This window comes from Porites lutea, chromosome 10 (assembly GCF_958299795.1).
Source record: "Porites lutea chromosome 10, jaPorLute2.1, whole genome shotgun sequence".
NCBI lineage: Eukaryota > Metazoa > Cnidaria > Anthozoa > Scleractinia > Poritidae > Porites > Porites lutea.
The window spans coordinates 23,874,319-23,889,570 of NC_133210.1; the positions used below are offsets into that span (position 1 = coordinate 23,874,319).

Sequence of the window (15,252 nt, forward strand, 5' to 3'; positions counted from 1 at the left end):
GTAACTCAACCAATCAGAGCGCAGCATTGATAATAGACTACTAGTTGGATTTTACTAAATATAAATATTTCTTCTTCGGCAAGACATCTGGGTAGAGAGTAGAATTAAACCAGTCACGCTGACTGGGGAATTCTACTGCTATAAGCCATAGGAAAAGCCTCTCATTTTTTTGTTTCGCACAATTCTACACTGGACCATTTGGACCGTAAAATCCGGCACACCGTTTGGTCGGTCACAGTTGTTTCGCCGCGTTTAATCTAGTTTATACTACTACACGAGAAATTTCTGCAATTTGATTGGCCTAGAGCAGTGGCATTTCTCCCGAGTGCCTTTCAGCTTAATTTGAAATGCCTACATGTGAAAATTACAAACTTGTGAGGGTAGTAGTATAAACAAATAATAGCATGATTTGCACGTGATGTTTGGCATAAATACCACGAGGGATATTTCAAAATTGTCTCAAACTTTACTATCCTAACGGCTCGAGAATTTCGAACAATTTCGAAATATCACTCGTGGTATTTTTACCAAATACAAATCATGTTATTACCTATACAAATATGGTATAGATACTAGAAACAAAAATAATGAGTAAAAACAATTTAGAGATGATGTGCATGGCTAAAACATTTTCTAAGTCAAAATCAAAAAAAAGTGAAATAGCTTGCTTTACCTTAGTAGAGACTCTATCTTTCTTTTACTGCAAGGAGACCACGTAGCAGCCTCTCCTCCTCCCGGCACCGCTGTAGACATGATGTATTTACCATCAGGGCAGTCACTAGTCTTTCCGTCATGGTCCAATCCCAGCCTTAAACGTTAAGAGTATGGGATCAAGTAAGGTTTCTGGGAAACTGCCCACCTACCCCTCCCCTAAGCTAACATTGACACTTGCTTCTCACTAAGGGCAAAATGTTGGCTTAGGGGAGGGGTAGTTGGACATTTTCTCAGAAATCTAAATTGCTTCGAAGAATGCACAAGAATTATTACTAACAGGGCTCCTTGTGCAAAATGATGTCTGTTAATGAACTCTTGGAGGTATTAAAATATTTTATTATTCATTCAAAATATTTCCCCGATTCTGACTGGCTAACAGCACACGTTTAATTCACCATAACCAGTTACTGATGACCAAATTTGGAAGAATTCTATGTTTAGCGAGGAAATGATGTCAAAAATGCAACGTTTTTGCAGGTTAATGCACCGTTAACCGAGAAGACCTGGGGACGAGGTTGAGCTGTTTTGGTCGTGAACTTGAAAAATGGTACCCTGCGAGCAGAAACTACATTTTCGCGGTATGAAATGGCGTGCGAAAAGTAGCCTCTGCCGACAACCGTTCAATTTTCTATCGTGCATGCGCAAAATTCGTCACCCAATTCGCAAGCAACTGGTTCGTCAAATCTGCGTGAGTCTCGCGGGAATCAAAATTGCGAAAACTACTTGCGAACCACTTTTGAACAACTCTCCCCGAGCTTTTGTTTTGTTTTTCTGCTTTGCCCGCCTGGTTTTAAGAATTTGAGCCGAAAAAAAATTTCTAGGATCGTCTTTTGAGAAAGCATTATGCTACCAACTGTAGCAAGTCCTGTCAGATTTGACGGGAGCACATTTAACTTCAACAAGAGAGGAGAAAGGGGACAGAGAAGGCATCCCCCATACACACCCTATTCCATAGGTAATTCGTCTCGAGTTATTTTTAGAATCGGGATAAAGTTACCTCGCGCGCTGCGTGGATGTTTCGTGGAGGTTTCGCATGACTAAACGCCGTGCAAAACATGTCGGGCGAAAGGCAATGAAAGCGTAAAGACATCGAGAGCATTTCTGAATATTGAAGCGAAATGACTCGGCGCTCACCTGGGAAAAGGGAATCGCTGGACTCTTTGACAACCCGTGAAATCAGTTTAACTAGAAGTTGTCGTAACCTCAGTGCTTCAGGAGCCAAACTAATCGGCTCCTGGTGCTTTAATAAAATGAGAAATTTCGCCGGTCTATTGAAACCGGTCGTTTGTGCAATAAAGCAAGTAGGACGCCAAGTGTTATTTAGGTTGAATAATAAAAGACTAATAAAAGAATAAATATCAAACCAGAAATTGCTCTCTTCAACGATCTTTACCCTGTCCCGTAAGAAGCACCGGTAGCAAGCTTGTTTTGATATTCCAACAGCTTTAAAATACAGAGCTTTCTCAAGTTAACGATACTCTTCTAAATACGTAAACAGGGATTATTAAAATTGTTTTGAACTTTTTCCGATGCTACGCTTGAGCCGCGTTCGCATGCGAGAATTTGGCGGGAAGGGATGCATGAAGGCGCAATAATGGTCCGCGTTCATTCGCTGACGCAAGACTCACGCAACGTTGTAAACCGATCAAGAACAGGTAAAAACCCGATTTTTTAATTTATTCGTCCAGATTTCTGGACGGATTTGAACAGTTGTCGGCAGAGGCTACTTTTCGCTCGCCATCTCATACCGCGAAAATGTAACATCTGCTCGCAGGGTAAAAAAATGGCGGACATTTCACTCGTTTCAAGAGTAAGAACTAGGCAAAAAATAGCTTAAAACATGGCAAGAATGGCAAGAAGACAACTCGAAGGGCGACATCTGCTATTTGAAGAATATTTGCGGAGCTGAACAACCCTAAACGTGCACTATTGAAGATGAACTTAACATCGATGGATGGATGGAGGTAAGCATGTTTTAGCCATGTTTTTAAACTAGGAATTATTTTGAATGAATAATAAAACAATTCATTGACTTCGGCTTTCGTATCATATGAAGAATTATGGAGATCTCGGAGGGTGTTATCCGCCTCAGCCTACGGCCTTGACGGATAACACCCTCCTCGATCTCCACAAGTCTTCATAAGATAAGTGTTTTTTTTAGCAGAATTGGCTCTATAAAATAAAAAGTAGAGCAAGGAATACGCCTTGAAACTATATCAGAAGGATCACGAGACTTAGTAACTAAAGATAACCGTTTTTTAAAAAAGTAGTATAACATTTTGTTTAAAATAGCATATATTACGAATCTGGTTTCTGGAAAACTTCTCACTTAGGGCGAAATGTTGGCTTAGGGGAGGGGTACGTTGTAGGTTTCACAGAAACCTAAATCGATCTGAGTGTTTCATCTATCGGCATGGATTGATGCTAACTCTTTGACTTACGTGTGTCCAGTTTCATGGGCAAGGATGAGTACTGTTGAAAGACCCATATCATTGTTTACCGTGTAGCTTGTCCTCTTACATATTGAATTATAGTCCGCCAAGCCTGAAGCAAAGTGAAATTATAGTGATATCATTAATACTGATGGCCGATGTACATTCAGTGCACAGAAAGTTATCGGACCAGTAACAGTGCTAGATTAGCAGTATGGATGTTTCACGCATAAAAGCGAATTTAACGAACTTATCTTCTGCTAGTCTCCAATGACTCGGTGGGAAGCTCAGGGACTGGTAACCAAGAAGGTTACAGAAAAGTCAGTTCGACTCCACCTTGGGAGATTTTTTTTTCTGAGTCACCCGCGTCACTGACCGAAGAGACATCATTCTAGATACTTGAAGTCATGCCTTGTAAACACAGTAACGTTTAAATAATGTGATGTTGGTAAGAGTGGTTTAAACAACTGTGATTTCCCATCAGTTTTTGCAGAAAAATTGACAATGATTGCAGATTAACGTTGGAGACGACAGAATAAATTTCTGCACTCTATCGGAAGACAGCCTTAAGAAGGCTAACCATATCGTGAAAAGGACTTCACCACAATCATCGTTATCATCATCATCATCATTATCATCATCATCATCATCATCATCATCATCATCATCACAAAGTTACCACAGCTATATATTATTATAGAACTGACTTACCTCCTACGTCTCCTCTGTAAAAGCAAAAGAAAATGAAAAGTGAGAGGCATTCAATTCTTCAATATAGACGCTACAAATAAAAAGAGTTCATTCATTAAGTGCGTCAATGTTTAGCAGGTTCAACGCACTGTGTATTGCGTGAGAAGGCTGGGCTTTGATAGATTGTGCTGGCATAAGTTTTGGTATAGTTCGTAATTACGAGCATAATTTTCACCAATTTTGCGAAAAAAGCATTGCTAGCATATTAATTTCCACTTTTGGCTGTTTTTGCATCACAAAATGGTCATTTATTGATCATAAAGCCAGTTTTTTTTAGCCCGAGATCAGTGTTATAGACAAATTTAAGTGACAAAATTACTTTTTTGTTTGAAGAAATCTTTCCACAAGACTCAACGCATGCGCATAACTAGCTCGGTTACCTAGGATGGCGTCCACGTGCTCGTGGTTGATTGTTTGAGTTTTTATAGTTGGCAGACAATGAATTATGCCCTCTTAAAGTGTCTAGATGTAAATAGGATTTTAAATGACTTTGCCATTTACTTGTTTGCCACAAAGTTAACGCGTTTTTACCAAATTTAAAGTAAAAAGTAGAAGCATATTAAATATCTGCATTTTTTGCTAAAACGACCATAATTTACAAAAACTAGCATAATTACTGAAACAATTGTAGAAATATACGTCGAGCACTGCTAATAGCATATTTACATGATATAGTTTACTGTTGCAACCACAATCTGTTAAAGCCTAGAGAAGGCTGGAGTGTGAATTTGAGGCTCCTCGCCTGACTTATTTAGTGCAGTGCAATAATAGAAAATATACTTACCGTTTTTTCTGTCATAGCTGTAGTTAAGAAAAAAAGACGTATACACGAACTGTCTTTAATGTTTATTTTGTTACCTTGAAATCAGCGATACAACATCAATCTTGGGAAGTCTGGACTTCTCAATGTTCTCGTTGGTCCATTTTTTGAGGGTTTCAATTTTTGCTCTGTTTCCAGGTTGTGGATAATCAAGCTAAACGAAATCAGCAAAAACAGATAGTTATCCAAACAATCAAAGGTAGAGCTCTCAAGTTCCATGCCTCAATGACGTAAAAATATAACTTACTCCATTTTCCACTAGTTCTATTCTGACAACTTTGATTGTGATTATCTTGCTCCCGATGGAAGGATCTTGGTAAATTGTGTTCAGCTTGAAGAAAAATTTGAAAAAAAGAAAAGAAAAGAAAAGAAAAATGTTATAAGAGAGGTAGGATGATTTACTTGGGTCTTTTCCTGTCGTTTTGTGTTGCCACCTATTAACTTTCTATAAAGTAAAAATGTATGGGAGTGCGATCTAGAAGACCGTGAGGCTTATTGAATTGACGTCATTTATGTAACACTGAGTAAAGCTTTGTACAGTAACTGTACTATGTACTACGTCGGCCGAGATCATCTTTATTCCGAGTCATGACTATAAAACCTAAGCGGTGAGGGGAGGAGGGCTACATTGTTTCAATGCAGCGAGAACATTATGTTGATAATATATTCAATAAGCCTCACTCTAGAGTTGAAGAAAAACAGTTGTTCCGAGATGAAGAATTCAATGACTGGAGGTGAAGTTCATTGCGCTTTGGAGGAGCGGTGTTTTTTTTTTCGTGGGAGGAGGGTAACTTGTAGGTAAATCCATGAACACGCCTAGGACAATGAAAATCTTGACAGACGAATTGAACTTCGCTAGAATTGATTTGGAGGAGTAGCTTTGCTGGTGGTCCAAGTTAATAAACTAGGTATATTTTTTGCAGAAACTGGGTACCCCCAACCTTGATCAGAGAAACGTGTAGAAAACGAATAATCCTGAATTTAGAGTTAAACTTAGTGTGTCGGTTACTAGAAGTGGAAGCTAAACATGGTCCTTCAATAGTCAGTAGCGTTGAGTGCTCCTAAATAAAGCTATGGATGCTTGCTTTTAAAAACACGAAAGTTATCCTTTCTTTAAAAAATACATACCATGTTTGCAATCCTAAGGAGATGTGTCGTAATATCTACTTTCATTTCACGATAATATTTGATTGTTCGTTTATCAGCTACCAGCATGGTCTGGAGGTTGAAATGGCTGACATCTCGTTTCATTTTGCCTTCCTTATGAGAATCGGCTTTCTCTAATACTGGCTTGTCTTCCCGTTTGTTGACTATTGGGTCAATTTCTACAAAAAAGATTATAAAAGATTATCTTAAAACAATTTAAACCAACTTAAAGGGATATTAAAAGCTTTAAAATCCGATTGAAGTTTCATCCAGACAAATATGCCTAATTGTATAGCAAATAACAGCAGTGCCATAGCAAAGAACGTTTTCCCTCAGGATTTTCTCCTTGACCATGATAATTACTTTTACAAGGAGCTTTAGACATCTTAAAAATTTACTAAGAACATTACTAGAACATATGGATGCAACCTTGTGATGGTGAAACCCAGAATCCAAACCAAGATCCTGATTGACACTGAAAAACACTTGTTTCCTTAAGTAGTGTACAGAATATTTCCTTATTAGTATTGCAGTTTCTTAAAGGAAAATCCTCGCGTTTTGGATGCACTAACTTGAATACATTACCTTTAGTTCTGTTATAAATTTGCTAATTTAAAGAAACTGGAAGATTGGATTATGAAGAAATGTTTTAATATCATAAATTTACATGAAATAATATTTAGTTCCAAAGTTGAAGGCGTGAACAAACGCTAATTTGCCATAGAAACGTCAAAAGTGACGAATATGAGACTGTTTTGGGAATGTTTTTTATGCTCTGGTTTTAGACTTGAAATACCTTGTAGGGTTTGCTTATCATCAAGTGAGCGTCTGAAAACAAGGTGATGCTTTCCAGAAGAAACCATTTTCGGTGAAATATTACTGGGTATAGGACGGATAAACAAGGTCTGATCAAGAAGTTTGATTATTCCTGTCTGAATAGTGTAAACAAAAAAGAAAATCTACTTTAGCTTTGTACTGTTTTGATTAATTACGAAACCATACAAAGAAGAAGATTTTTATGCACTTTATAGTGTAATTAACTACTTTTAACAAAAGTCTAAAGATAAAAGACGATACTCAAAAAGGAAACTCTGTTCTGAGTCTCTTTATTTGAACTCCCCAATGTGTTCTTCGATTTATATAACATAAATGGAAAAATCGTTTAAATTGATAACAAAGAAGCGCTTGTAATTTTCTTTGGTTATGCATCGATCACTTTGAAATCGGTTGAGCTAAATTAACCACTTCAGAGAATACTATAACATACCATAATGCTCTTTGTTTGTCACCCCAAAATTTTGCATAAGCATTGTTTTCAGTTTCTCTTGGGGCCATTTTAACTCCCAAGAGAAACTGAAAACAATGCTTATGCAAAATTTTGGAGTGTCAGACAAAGAGCGTTATGACATGTTATGGTATTTTCTGCAGTGGTCAATTTCTATAAGTTGTATGAAATGCATATTTATTTAATAGTTTTTTTGTTGCGCGTTGCTTGTCTTAAGATGTGAACAAGCCGGACCGAACTACGAAAAGAAAAACAAAACAAAACAAAAAACAAGCAAACAAACAATGTAGTTCGGTACTTACCAGCCCTTCCTCGTTACTAACAGCAACCGAAGAACCTGCTAATGAGCTGACGTGACCAATAAGGAAAGAATTCTTAGGAGGATCCTCGCTAGTAACCGTACCATTAAAGTGACGCTCAACTTTCATTCCAGGAGCCATGAGTTGTTCATTCTTAGTAAGGTTAAGGTGTAGCGACATACCAAAAGCCTTGACATTGTAGAACCAAAACCGAGGCTCCCCTGTTTCTCTCTTTTGTCTCGCGTGTTCCTCAAGAGTATGTGACAGAAAACTACCATCCTCGTCAGCTTGAAATGGGGGTGTGATTTCGTACTTCGGAACTATAAGGACAGAATTATAATAAGGCTCTGTATATATGAAGAAAAGTTGTCATAGGAAAGAGGGTCACTCTACCAGCCGAGTTAACTTTAGCAAGCGTTTATGTTAGAAAAAAAAAGGAAAAAAAAAGTTGATTCTTTTTTGCCCGAGTCAAAATTGACGACAGCGCTAGCGCATGCTCTGATTGCCTCGCCTTGACCGAGTTGACCCGCGCTTGGGCGAGCTAGTTTTTATATGGAGAAAAATTACCTGGGCTAGGAAGTTGATGTATCATCGAAAAAGGCCGGCCAACTTAGTTGTTTCTCATGTAAACGGTTCGCCAAGGTTTGTAAGGAAATGTAAGGACGTTGGCACGCCCAGGGTAGCTCGGGAAAACGAGTGACTCTTAAGCACCTGACACAATGTTTCTCCATAAATGGAGCGGCATTAGTGGCACCAACTCGATCACGAGTTGCATTTCTTGCCAATTGAGCGCAATCCACTAGACTAATTTGCTATAAACCTTCGATACAGAATCAAATGAGCTAATGATTTCAAAAATAAACATTCCTAAAAGTTTAGTAAGCTTCTATAGGTTTTTCGTTTTCCGCGAAATGCGGATACTTCTTTAATTTGTGCTCCGTGTAGTGGGCGTTCAAGTTTTTGTGTTATCGCAACGCAAAAGATGGCCAAACCGTCAATTTTTTCAGACGATCTGCAGTAGATTTATTAATAAGCCAATTTTGGATCAGTAACGTCGCATCAAACGACTTTCAAAAATACCTTTGATTAAGGCATTTTCAGGTTAATGGCCTTACTTTATATTCTTTCGGTAAGCCGATATCTAAAATGAATACCATGACGATTCGAACGACAAGACGATTAAGAAATTTAACACACGTTCCAGTTTTCCTAATCATGTTACATTTTTGGTTCATTCGAAGCAAAGAAAACGTCTTGGGATACGCACAAGATTCGAAAAGATGTTTTTTTTAGAAGTTCGCCACTTTATTATGAGCGTGAGGGGGTATTTTTACCTTTTTCGTAAGAGCTTACACCAAAGTATTCTTCAAGTTCACTTCTTTTCATGCGCAGATGAAGATTTTCCTGATAGAGTAAAGGAAAGTGTGAATAAGTTTTTAACACAAAGAGATATTTTTTGGCGTTGAAAGTCACATGTAATTCACCTTTTTTTTTGTTACTTTTTCACTTAGTTGTGTTTACTATGACGGGACGTTCAAACACCCAAAATATTGTTCGTATGAAAACTGTCACACTAATTTTCCTTTAAAATACCAAATATTTGACCGGCACTTGAGATAATAACAACTCAGTTCCCGTTTCCTTAATTTTCATATATTGATGGTTTTCTTTTAAATCCAAGGATAACAAAGAGTGAAAATAGTTTAAATTGAGACAGTACAGAAAAAAGTTAACTGCCCTCTCTGATTCCGTTATCTGAGTACTGTCATAATTTTCCGTAAACAAAAATACCTAAATAACATAAATCAACAAGCAAAACTTTTAACATTAATTGCTTATATGACAGATTAGTTCCCGTGATATTGCTCTTTTGGTAATTATGATGATCATGAAATTATTTTTCACGTGTACCTTCAACTTAATTACCTTAAGATAGTTGTCTTATAGTTGTAAGATGGTTTTATGTATTAAAATCACTTATTAACAATTAGGGTTATTATAACTTATTTTTCTATTTGCTTTTATTCAAATGCAATACAAACCGGGTTAAAATCTGTAAAATGGGCTCCATCTTCTTTCCCTCTGTTTTCAATCGCCTCCGCCGTTACCATGTCAGCTATGGATCACAACAACAACAAAAAACAATAAAGCAAATCAACTGAAAAAGCGAAAGTAAATTTAATTGTCTTTTTTATTGAAAAGGAGCAGACTGCGAATGGCGCGGGAAAATGAATTGCGCGAAAAAAAGGCGGGAAAATCACATGCAAGACATGTAATCCGCCTACTTAACAATTTTACTTAACCGTAAACAAACGCGAACTCATGCATTAGATCTTCGTACAGCATTTAATTCTTTTCTTTCACTCACTCATTTTAGTAACGGTTAGACAGGTGTTAACTTTTTCGTATTTTGCCTTATATTTAGAAATCTAGTTGAAAGAAAGAGGGTAAAAAAAGTAATAAAATTATATGAACGAAAAGAACCTCATTACTGAAAGTCAGGACAACATGAGGTTATTTCCAGCTACAGCAGCAATCTCGGCTGTTAATAACCTTCCCCATTGTGCTGTTGGTTGCCTGGATTTAAAACAATGTGTAACAATAGGAATACTTACCTTGAATAGCAAAGACAAAGACCAGCACGTACACCCACATAATTGAATTCATGAGTTGTGTGGGAGACCTATTTGAAATAGAAGGCCAGAATCAAACATTGTTTGCGTTATTCCTGTTGTGGGGACCGTTATAGAGTAAACGTTGCTTTCATGTATAGTTGCTGTCTTTCCTAATTTCAACCGATAATACTTGACTGATAAAATACATTAACAGATGAACTAAACAGATATAATTGCTTCAGTTCATTTTAAAAGGCTTACATTTTTTTTGCCGGAATCGCAGTGTTTAAAAATTATAACTCTTGAAACACTTATAGGTACTATTAATATAAAACTTAACTTTGCAAACGGTGCGATAATGAACATCCTTTGGTGGTCTTTCAATCCATATCAAGGGTGCATAACTGAGATACAGTAAACTGCTGCTTATAAGCTCTAGGCTTGCACATGCTCGAGCTTAAAAAAACGCAGTGGGCTATATCCGAGGGGACTTTAAAAAAGCGTTTTTAAACAAGCTATGAAAGCGCTGATCAAAATGCGTTTTGTATTAACTGATTTTTAATTAGGTTTCAAAACGTCATAATAAATCGATTCCATTTCAATACCAGCCTAGAGGGGAGATATATCCGGGTGGCTTATGATTGGATGTAATTTCATTATTTACAGGTAGTCATGCGCCTATAACTGGAGGGTTTATAATTGGGGAATGGGGGATCTTATAATCGGCTGTTTACAGTGATAAGTTGGCAACACTTTTGAGAAAAGCAGTCCACCTTTTACTTCACTAACCAAACGTTTTCCAGGAAACAGTTGTACGTTTTATTTTGATGTTTAGCTGACTGGTATTTCCCTTCTTAAACGTATGAAAATTTCACAGCATCATATTTTGCTCGTTTTACTCAGCAGTAGAAAAATACGATTTTGCTATCATGTCATCAACTGTTTATGTTAATTGTTCTCTCTTTTTTTCTGACCGGATTGAATAGAAACAAAGTAAAAGCAAAATAATAATAAAGTGGTCAGTGTGCCTTAAGTTTTTGTTTGGATTAATTAGCAAACAATGTGGAAATATTAACTTGTTTCTATTGGTTCATTGCAAACCGTTTAATGACATTATAAATATGTATCAAAAGAGCAATACAAAACGACACTTCTCCACTCTATTGAATATAAAAGCAACGCTCAAATGTTTCAATTGAAGAAGTGGAAGATGCAAATGCGAGGCAAAAAGAATGTCACAAAAAAATGCTGAATATAGGCTTCTATCATTTCTTTTGACAAAGATTTCGTACGAAAACTGAACCGGCAAATTTTATCGGCAAGTCATGTCGATTGATTATTAACCTCCACCCCCTGACTTCTGGGCTCACTCATAGAGTGTTGTTTAGTTTATTCTCGAGTATGTCTACATAATTAGTATATCAATTTTGTTTGATTTGTTTTTTAACATTTGTCCGAACGAAAATAATTTTAATATTATTTTTTGGAGATTTTTTTGTGCGTCATGAAAGGAGAATCAGACTAGGATCAATGATTGAGAATTGAAGATAATAGATGATGTAGCAATAGAGCAAATGAAACTGTCTCTACCGAAGGTTAAAGTAAGCTTTTACGATAATTAATTAACGAATAGATGGAACAAAAGTTAGTTGGAACTAAGCATTTTGTTTGGAATGGTTGCAATGATAATTCGAATGTCCCCTTTATTATAGAAACCATCCCAAGGCTCTATTAGACCCAGCCAATAACGAGTGAGGGTTGAAAAACTCAGATTATGGTGCAATGAGAGACAATGTGATTGCCTTTTTATCCATCAAAATTTTCTTCCGACAAAATCCTGTCCCAAAATGAAAAACCCAGTTTGTACCTTTTACTTTCCTTTAAAGATAAAGAAAAGGTGACAGATCACGACATTGACCTTTGAATATTTTGTTGTCAGGTTTTAGTTTGTGGCTTACTATCAAATCCAGCTCTGGAATCGTTTAGGAGAAAAGTGTTATTACGTTAAATGTTCTTCTGTTTGCTGTTATTTTAAAATAATTACAGATACTTTAGTCATTTTTCCCGTACATTAAGCGCAAAAGAAGTTAGCTCTCCATCTTAGAAATGAACAAAACAAAATAAAATAAATAAAAAATACCTTAAAGATGACAAATGACTTTTCCTTTACCTTGTCGAAGTCTTGATCCCCTAGGGAATTCTCGATATCGGACGACTTGTCTGATATTCAACTCAATATCAATCGTTCATGATAGCAAGGCAGCTGAAGATTAGGGTTTTATAGAACAGCCCTTAAAAAGGATGAAAAGATAAACATTTTAAGTGTAAATTATATAGCTCAAACGTGTCTATCACTCATCGTTAAATCCTATTGTCCTCTCTTCCTTCTGCCGTTTGTCTTTATCAATACGAAAAATCAATATAGGTGGTACGAGTTCCGGTGTGTCAGGATTTAAAAATTGTATAGGTTGAAGAGGTTAGACCGGCTAAAAATAAAGATAAAAGGACAAGAATAAGGCGGATAAAAGTGTATTAAAGGAAGCAAAGTGTTAGTTTTCTTTTAAGTCACACACATAAAAACTGAAAGAAGTTTACCTTCTTATTCAGCTGGCGAAAATACAGATCATGAAGTTTAATATAATACGTATCGTCGGTCACTGATAACATTGCACTGCCTCGTTTAAAAGCCGAATTATGCACGTTGTATGATAAAGGAAGGTAAAATAAAACTGATAAAACTGAAATTGTTTAAATGTTTGACTTCTTTGTCTTTAAGTGAGAGAATTCTCTTCTGATCTTCCTTTTGGTTTAAAGATGGAGAGCATGACATAGCTATTAGTAGTTTACCTGTGACTTTTCATCTAGTTACAGATGAAGTGCTTAGCTCTGTAAAAGATTTTTCAAATTGTGTAAACACAGACGGCCGGACAAATGTAACTATAAAACCTCATTAGAAAATAACTGTTAATTAAATGTTAGTTTTTATTCTTAAGAAATATGAAAACGGATATCAAGAAAACAATGAGGTGAGATAAAGAGAATAAATGACATAATTATGCTCTAAGTCAATTTTAGTTTATATTTTTGTCAGACGACTTTTAGTTTTAATCCTTTAAAACCAAACGCTAAACTATTTCTACTAGATTTTTTCCGTGAGGAGTTTCATTAGTTGGGCTTTGTAACGACTTCGAGTGAAAAACACACCTGACTATAAGCTGGGAACGTTAGACTGGTTATTAACAAACAATAAAATTGAGAAACTGTTTTGACCACGCCACGGCGTACGTACATGTGAAAGATCAGGAACGCATCTTCAAGCTTGTTTGGGAAAATTACAATCGATCGTTTAGTAAGTCAGGTGCGTTCATGATCATTTCACGTTAAAGGCTACCTTTCGTCTTCAAAAAACACTAAAGAAGAAACGTTTAATTATGTCAGTCTCTCCCAATATAATTTATTTTTATTAAACAGGACTAAATTTCAATTCTGAAGATTGCGATTGAAGGTTAAAAAAAATAGACAAATAAATAAATACGTAAGGATGTACGGCAGTTTGTAGGGAGAACTGTGGACGGAACATGTGAAAGGCTTTTTGGTTGTATTTGAACTGCAGTTAATTCTTTTTTCAAAATTTTAAGTATAACATCCTCTATAATTACAATGAAATTGCTTTGGTCCATATTAAAGCTTTATGCCATTGTCTTAAAACCATGCCTGACAGTTGTATCTATCTACTAAAGGATATTTAACATTTCTAGTTAGAGCGCTGTGTCATTGCTAAAAGCATAAATTGTGATTTTTTATTATCCAAGCGACAAGCACACCTCATCATCCCTGTTTTAAAAGTACCAAGGTGCGTAAGCCTTCTGATAAAGGCCAGCTGATTGGACAGAACTTTTTCAGCACAGAAAAGCGCTACATTCATCTTTTCCTATTACTAAATTGCAGTCATTATATACAGCTGTTCCTGATGGCAGAAGATTAAGAAGATAATTTAAATGGCAAAACCAGACGTGCAAATGACAACTGAAATCTAGAATAACGTCATATTGTTGAATTTATTGGCAGAATCCAAATTTCTCTCAAAGTAGGCATAAAGCGAAAAACATTTGGATGGAAACGTATTTGATGAAATCAAGAAGATGGCTAACATAAGAATGATCTGCAACAATAACAGTGATGTCATGATGACGCCATTTGTTACTAAAAAGGAAACTGGAACAGGCATTCGCCATCTTTGAATGTATTCCTTTTTACACAAAACCCGTATAAATCGACGAATTCTTAATAGTTAAACTTGATCTGAGTATAAAAAAGGATGCTTATAGAAAGCAACAAATACTGCAAAATATAGAAATTCCGAGAGAAATAACAGCATCAGCCATTTGGTCATATTAAACTCATTTTTTTCTCAAACTAATCACTAATCATTAATCTTCAACAGTTATAATAACAACCTCATGACAGAATAATGCTAAATTATAAGTGTGATCTAATAATTCGCTGAATGAAATGCATGGCTGTCAAAACTCGATTGCCATGGTAACATCTTGAGGACTATAGTGCAACACTTTACCGAAGGGCATCAGGAAACGGGATAATTATCATATTTTATAGGAAATAGTTTAAGACTTCTTATTTTAAACTTGCATAAAATTTTTAACTAAACATAAGTGTATGCAGATTTTACTCTCTTTTTTATTATTTGTCATGAAACCTATACAATTTCTTTTAGTTATAATTATTTTTTAGTAATAAGTTCAGTGTAAATAAGTAAGTAATGGGTCATTTACAGATATATGCATGTTTTAATTAACAAAAAAGTAACAAAATATTATTATTATTATTATTGTTATTGACGTAGACGTCACGATGACTTAAACATGTTCCCAGAAATTTTTTAGGAAAATTCGCCAAGTTTGGTGGTCATAGTTTGAACGGTTTTGAAGTTATCCAATTTTCTCGCGAGGGGGGAAAGCCCTCCACAGTCTGAATAGGGTTAACATCATTTTGACGAGGAGTCATTAAAACATTGAATTTATGCCGCTCCCGACAACTGATTATGAATCGGCCACCGTTGGTCACCGCACAAGTTAAATAAAACGCGTCAAAAACACCGATTCTCCCAGAGTGGTCTTCTTCAGTACATGTCTTCTGGGTATTTGGTCAGCGGGGCCTACAAAATAGCCAG

At 36.1% G+C, this 15,252-nt stretch overlaps 1 protein-coding gene across 2 annotated transcripts in view; it reads right to left on the reverse strand.

Moving 5' to 3' along the window:
* LOC140950991 (A disintegrin and metalloproteinase with thrombospondin motifs 18-like) overlaps positions 1-12,352 on the reverse strand; it is a 31,769-nt gene extending 19,417 nt beyond the window's left edge. Inside the window, exons 1-12 of one of the 2 annotated variants that reach the window (XM_073400210.1) lie at positions 12,232-12,352; positions 10,062-10,129; positions 9,489-9,562; positions 8,781-8,850; positions 7,450-7,766; positions 6,659-6,794; positions 5,845-6,041; positions 4,964-5,047; positions 4,755-4,870; positions 3,858-3,871; positions 3,156-3,258; positions 674-808 (exon numbers count right to left, since the gene is read on the reverse strand). In XM_073400210.1, the coding sequence (XP_073256311.1) occupies positions 674-808; positions 3,156-3,258; positions 3,858-3,871; positions 4,755-4,870; positions 4,964-5,047; positions 5,845-6,041; positions 6,659-6,794; positions 7,450-7,766; positions 8,781-8,850; positions 9,489-9,562; positions 10,062-10,113 (1,298 nt within the window). In that variant the 5' untranslated portion in view covers positions 10,114-10,129; positions 12,232-12,352. Of the gene's footprint in view, positions 1-673; positions 809-3,155; positions 3,259-3,857; positions 3,872-4,754; positions 4,871-4,963; positions 5,048-5,844; positions 6,042-6,658; positions 6,795-7,449; positions 7,767-8,780; positions 8,851-9,488; positions 9,563-10,061; positions 10,130-12,201 lie in introns of both variants that reach the window. The other variant, XM_073400209.1, reaches the window with a different exon arrangement.
* Positions 12,353-15,252: the final 2,900 nt, after the last annotated feature.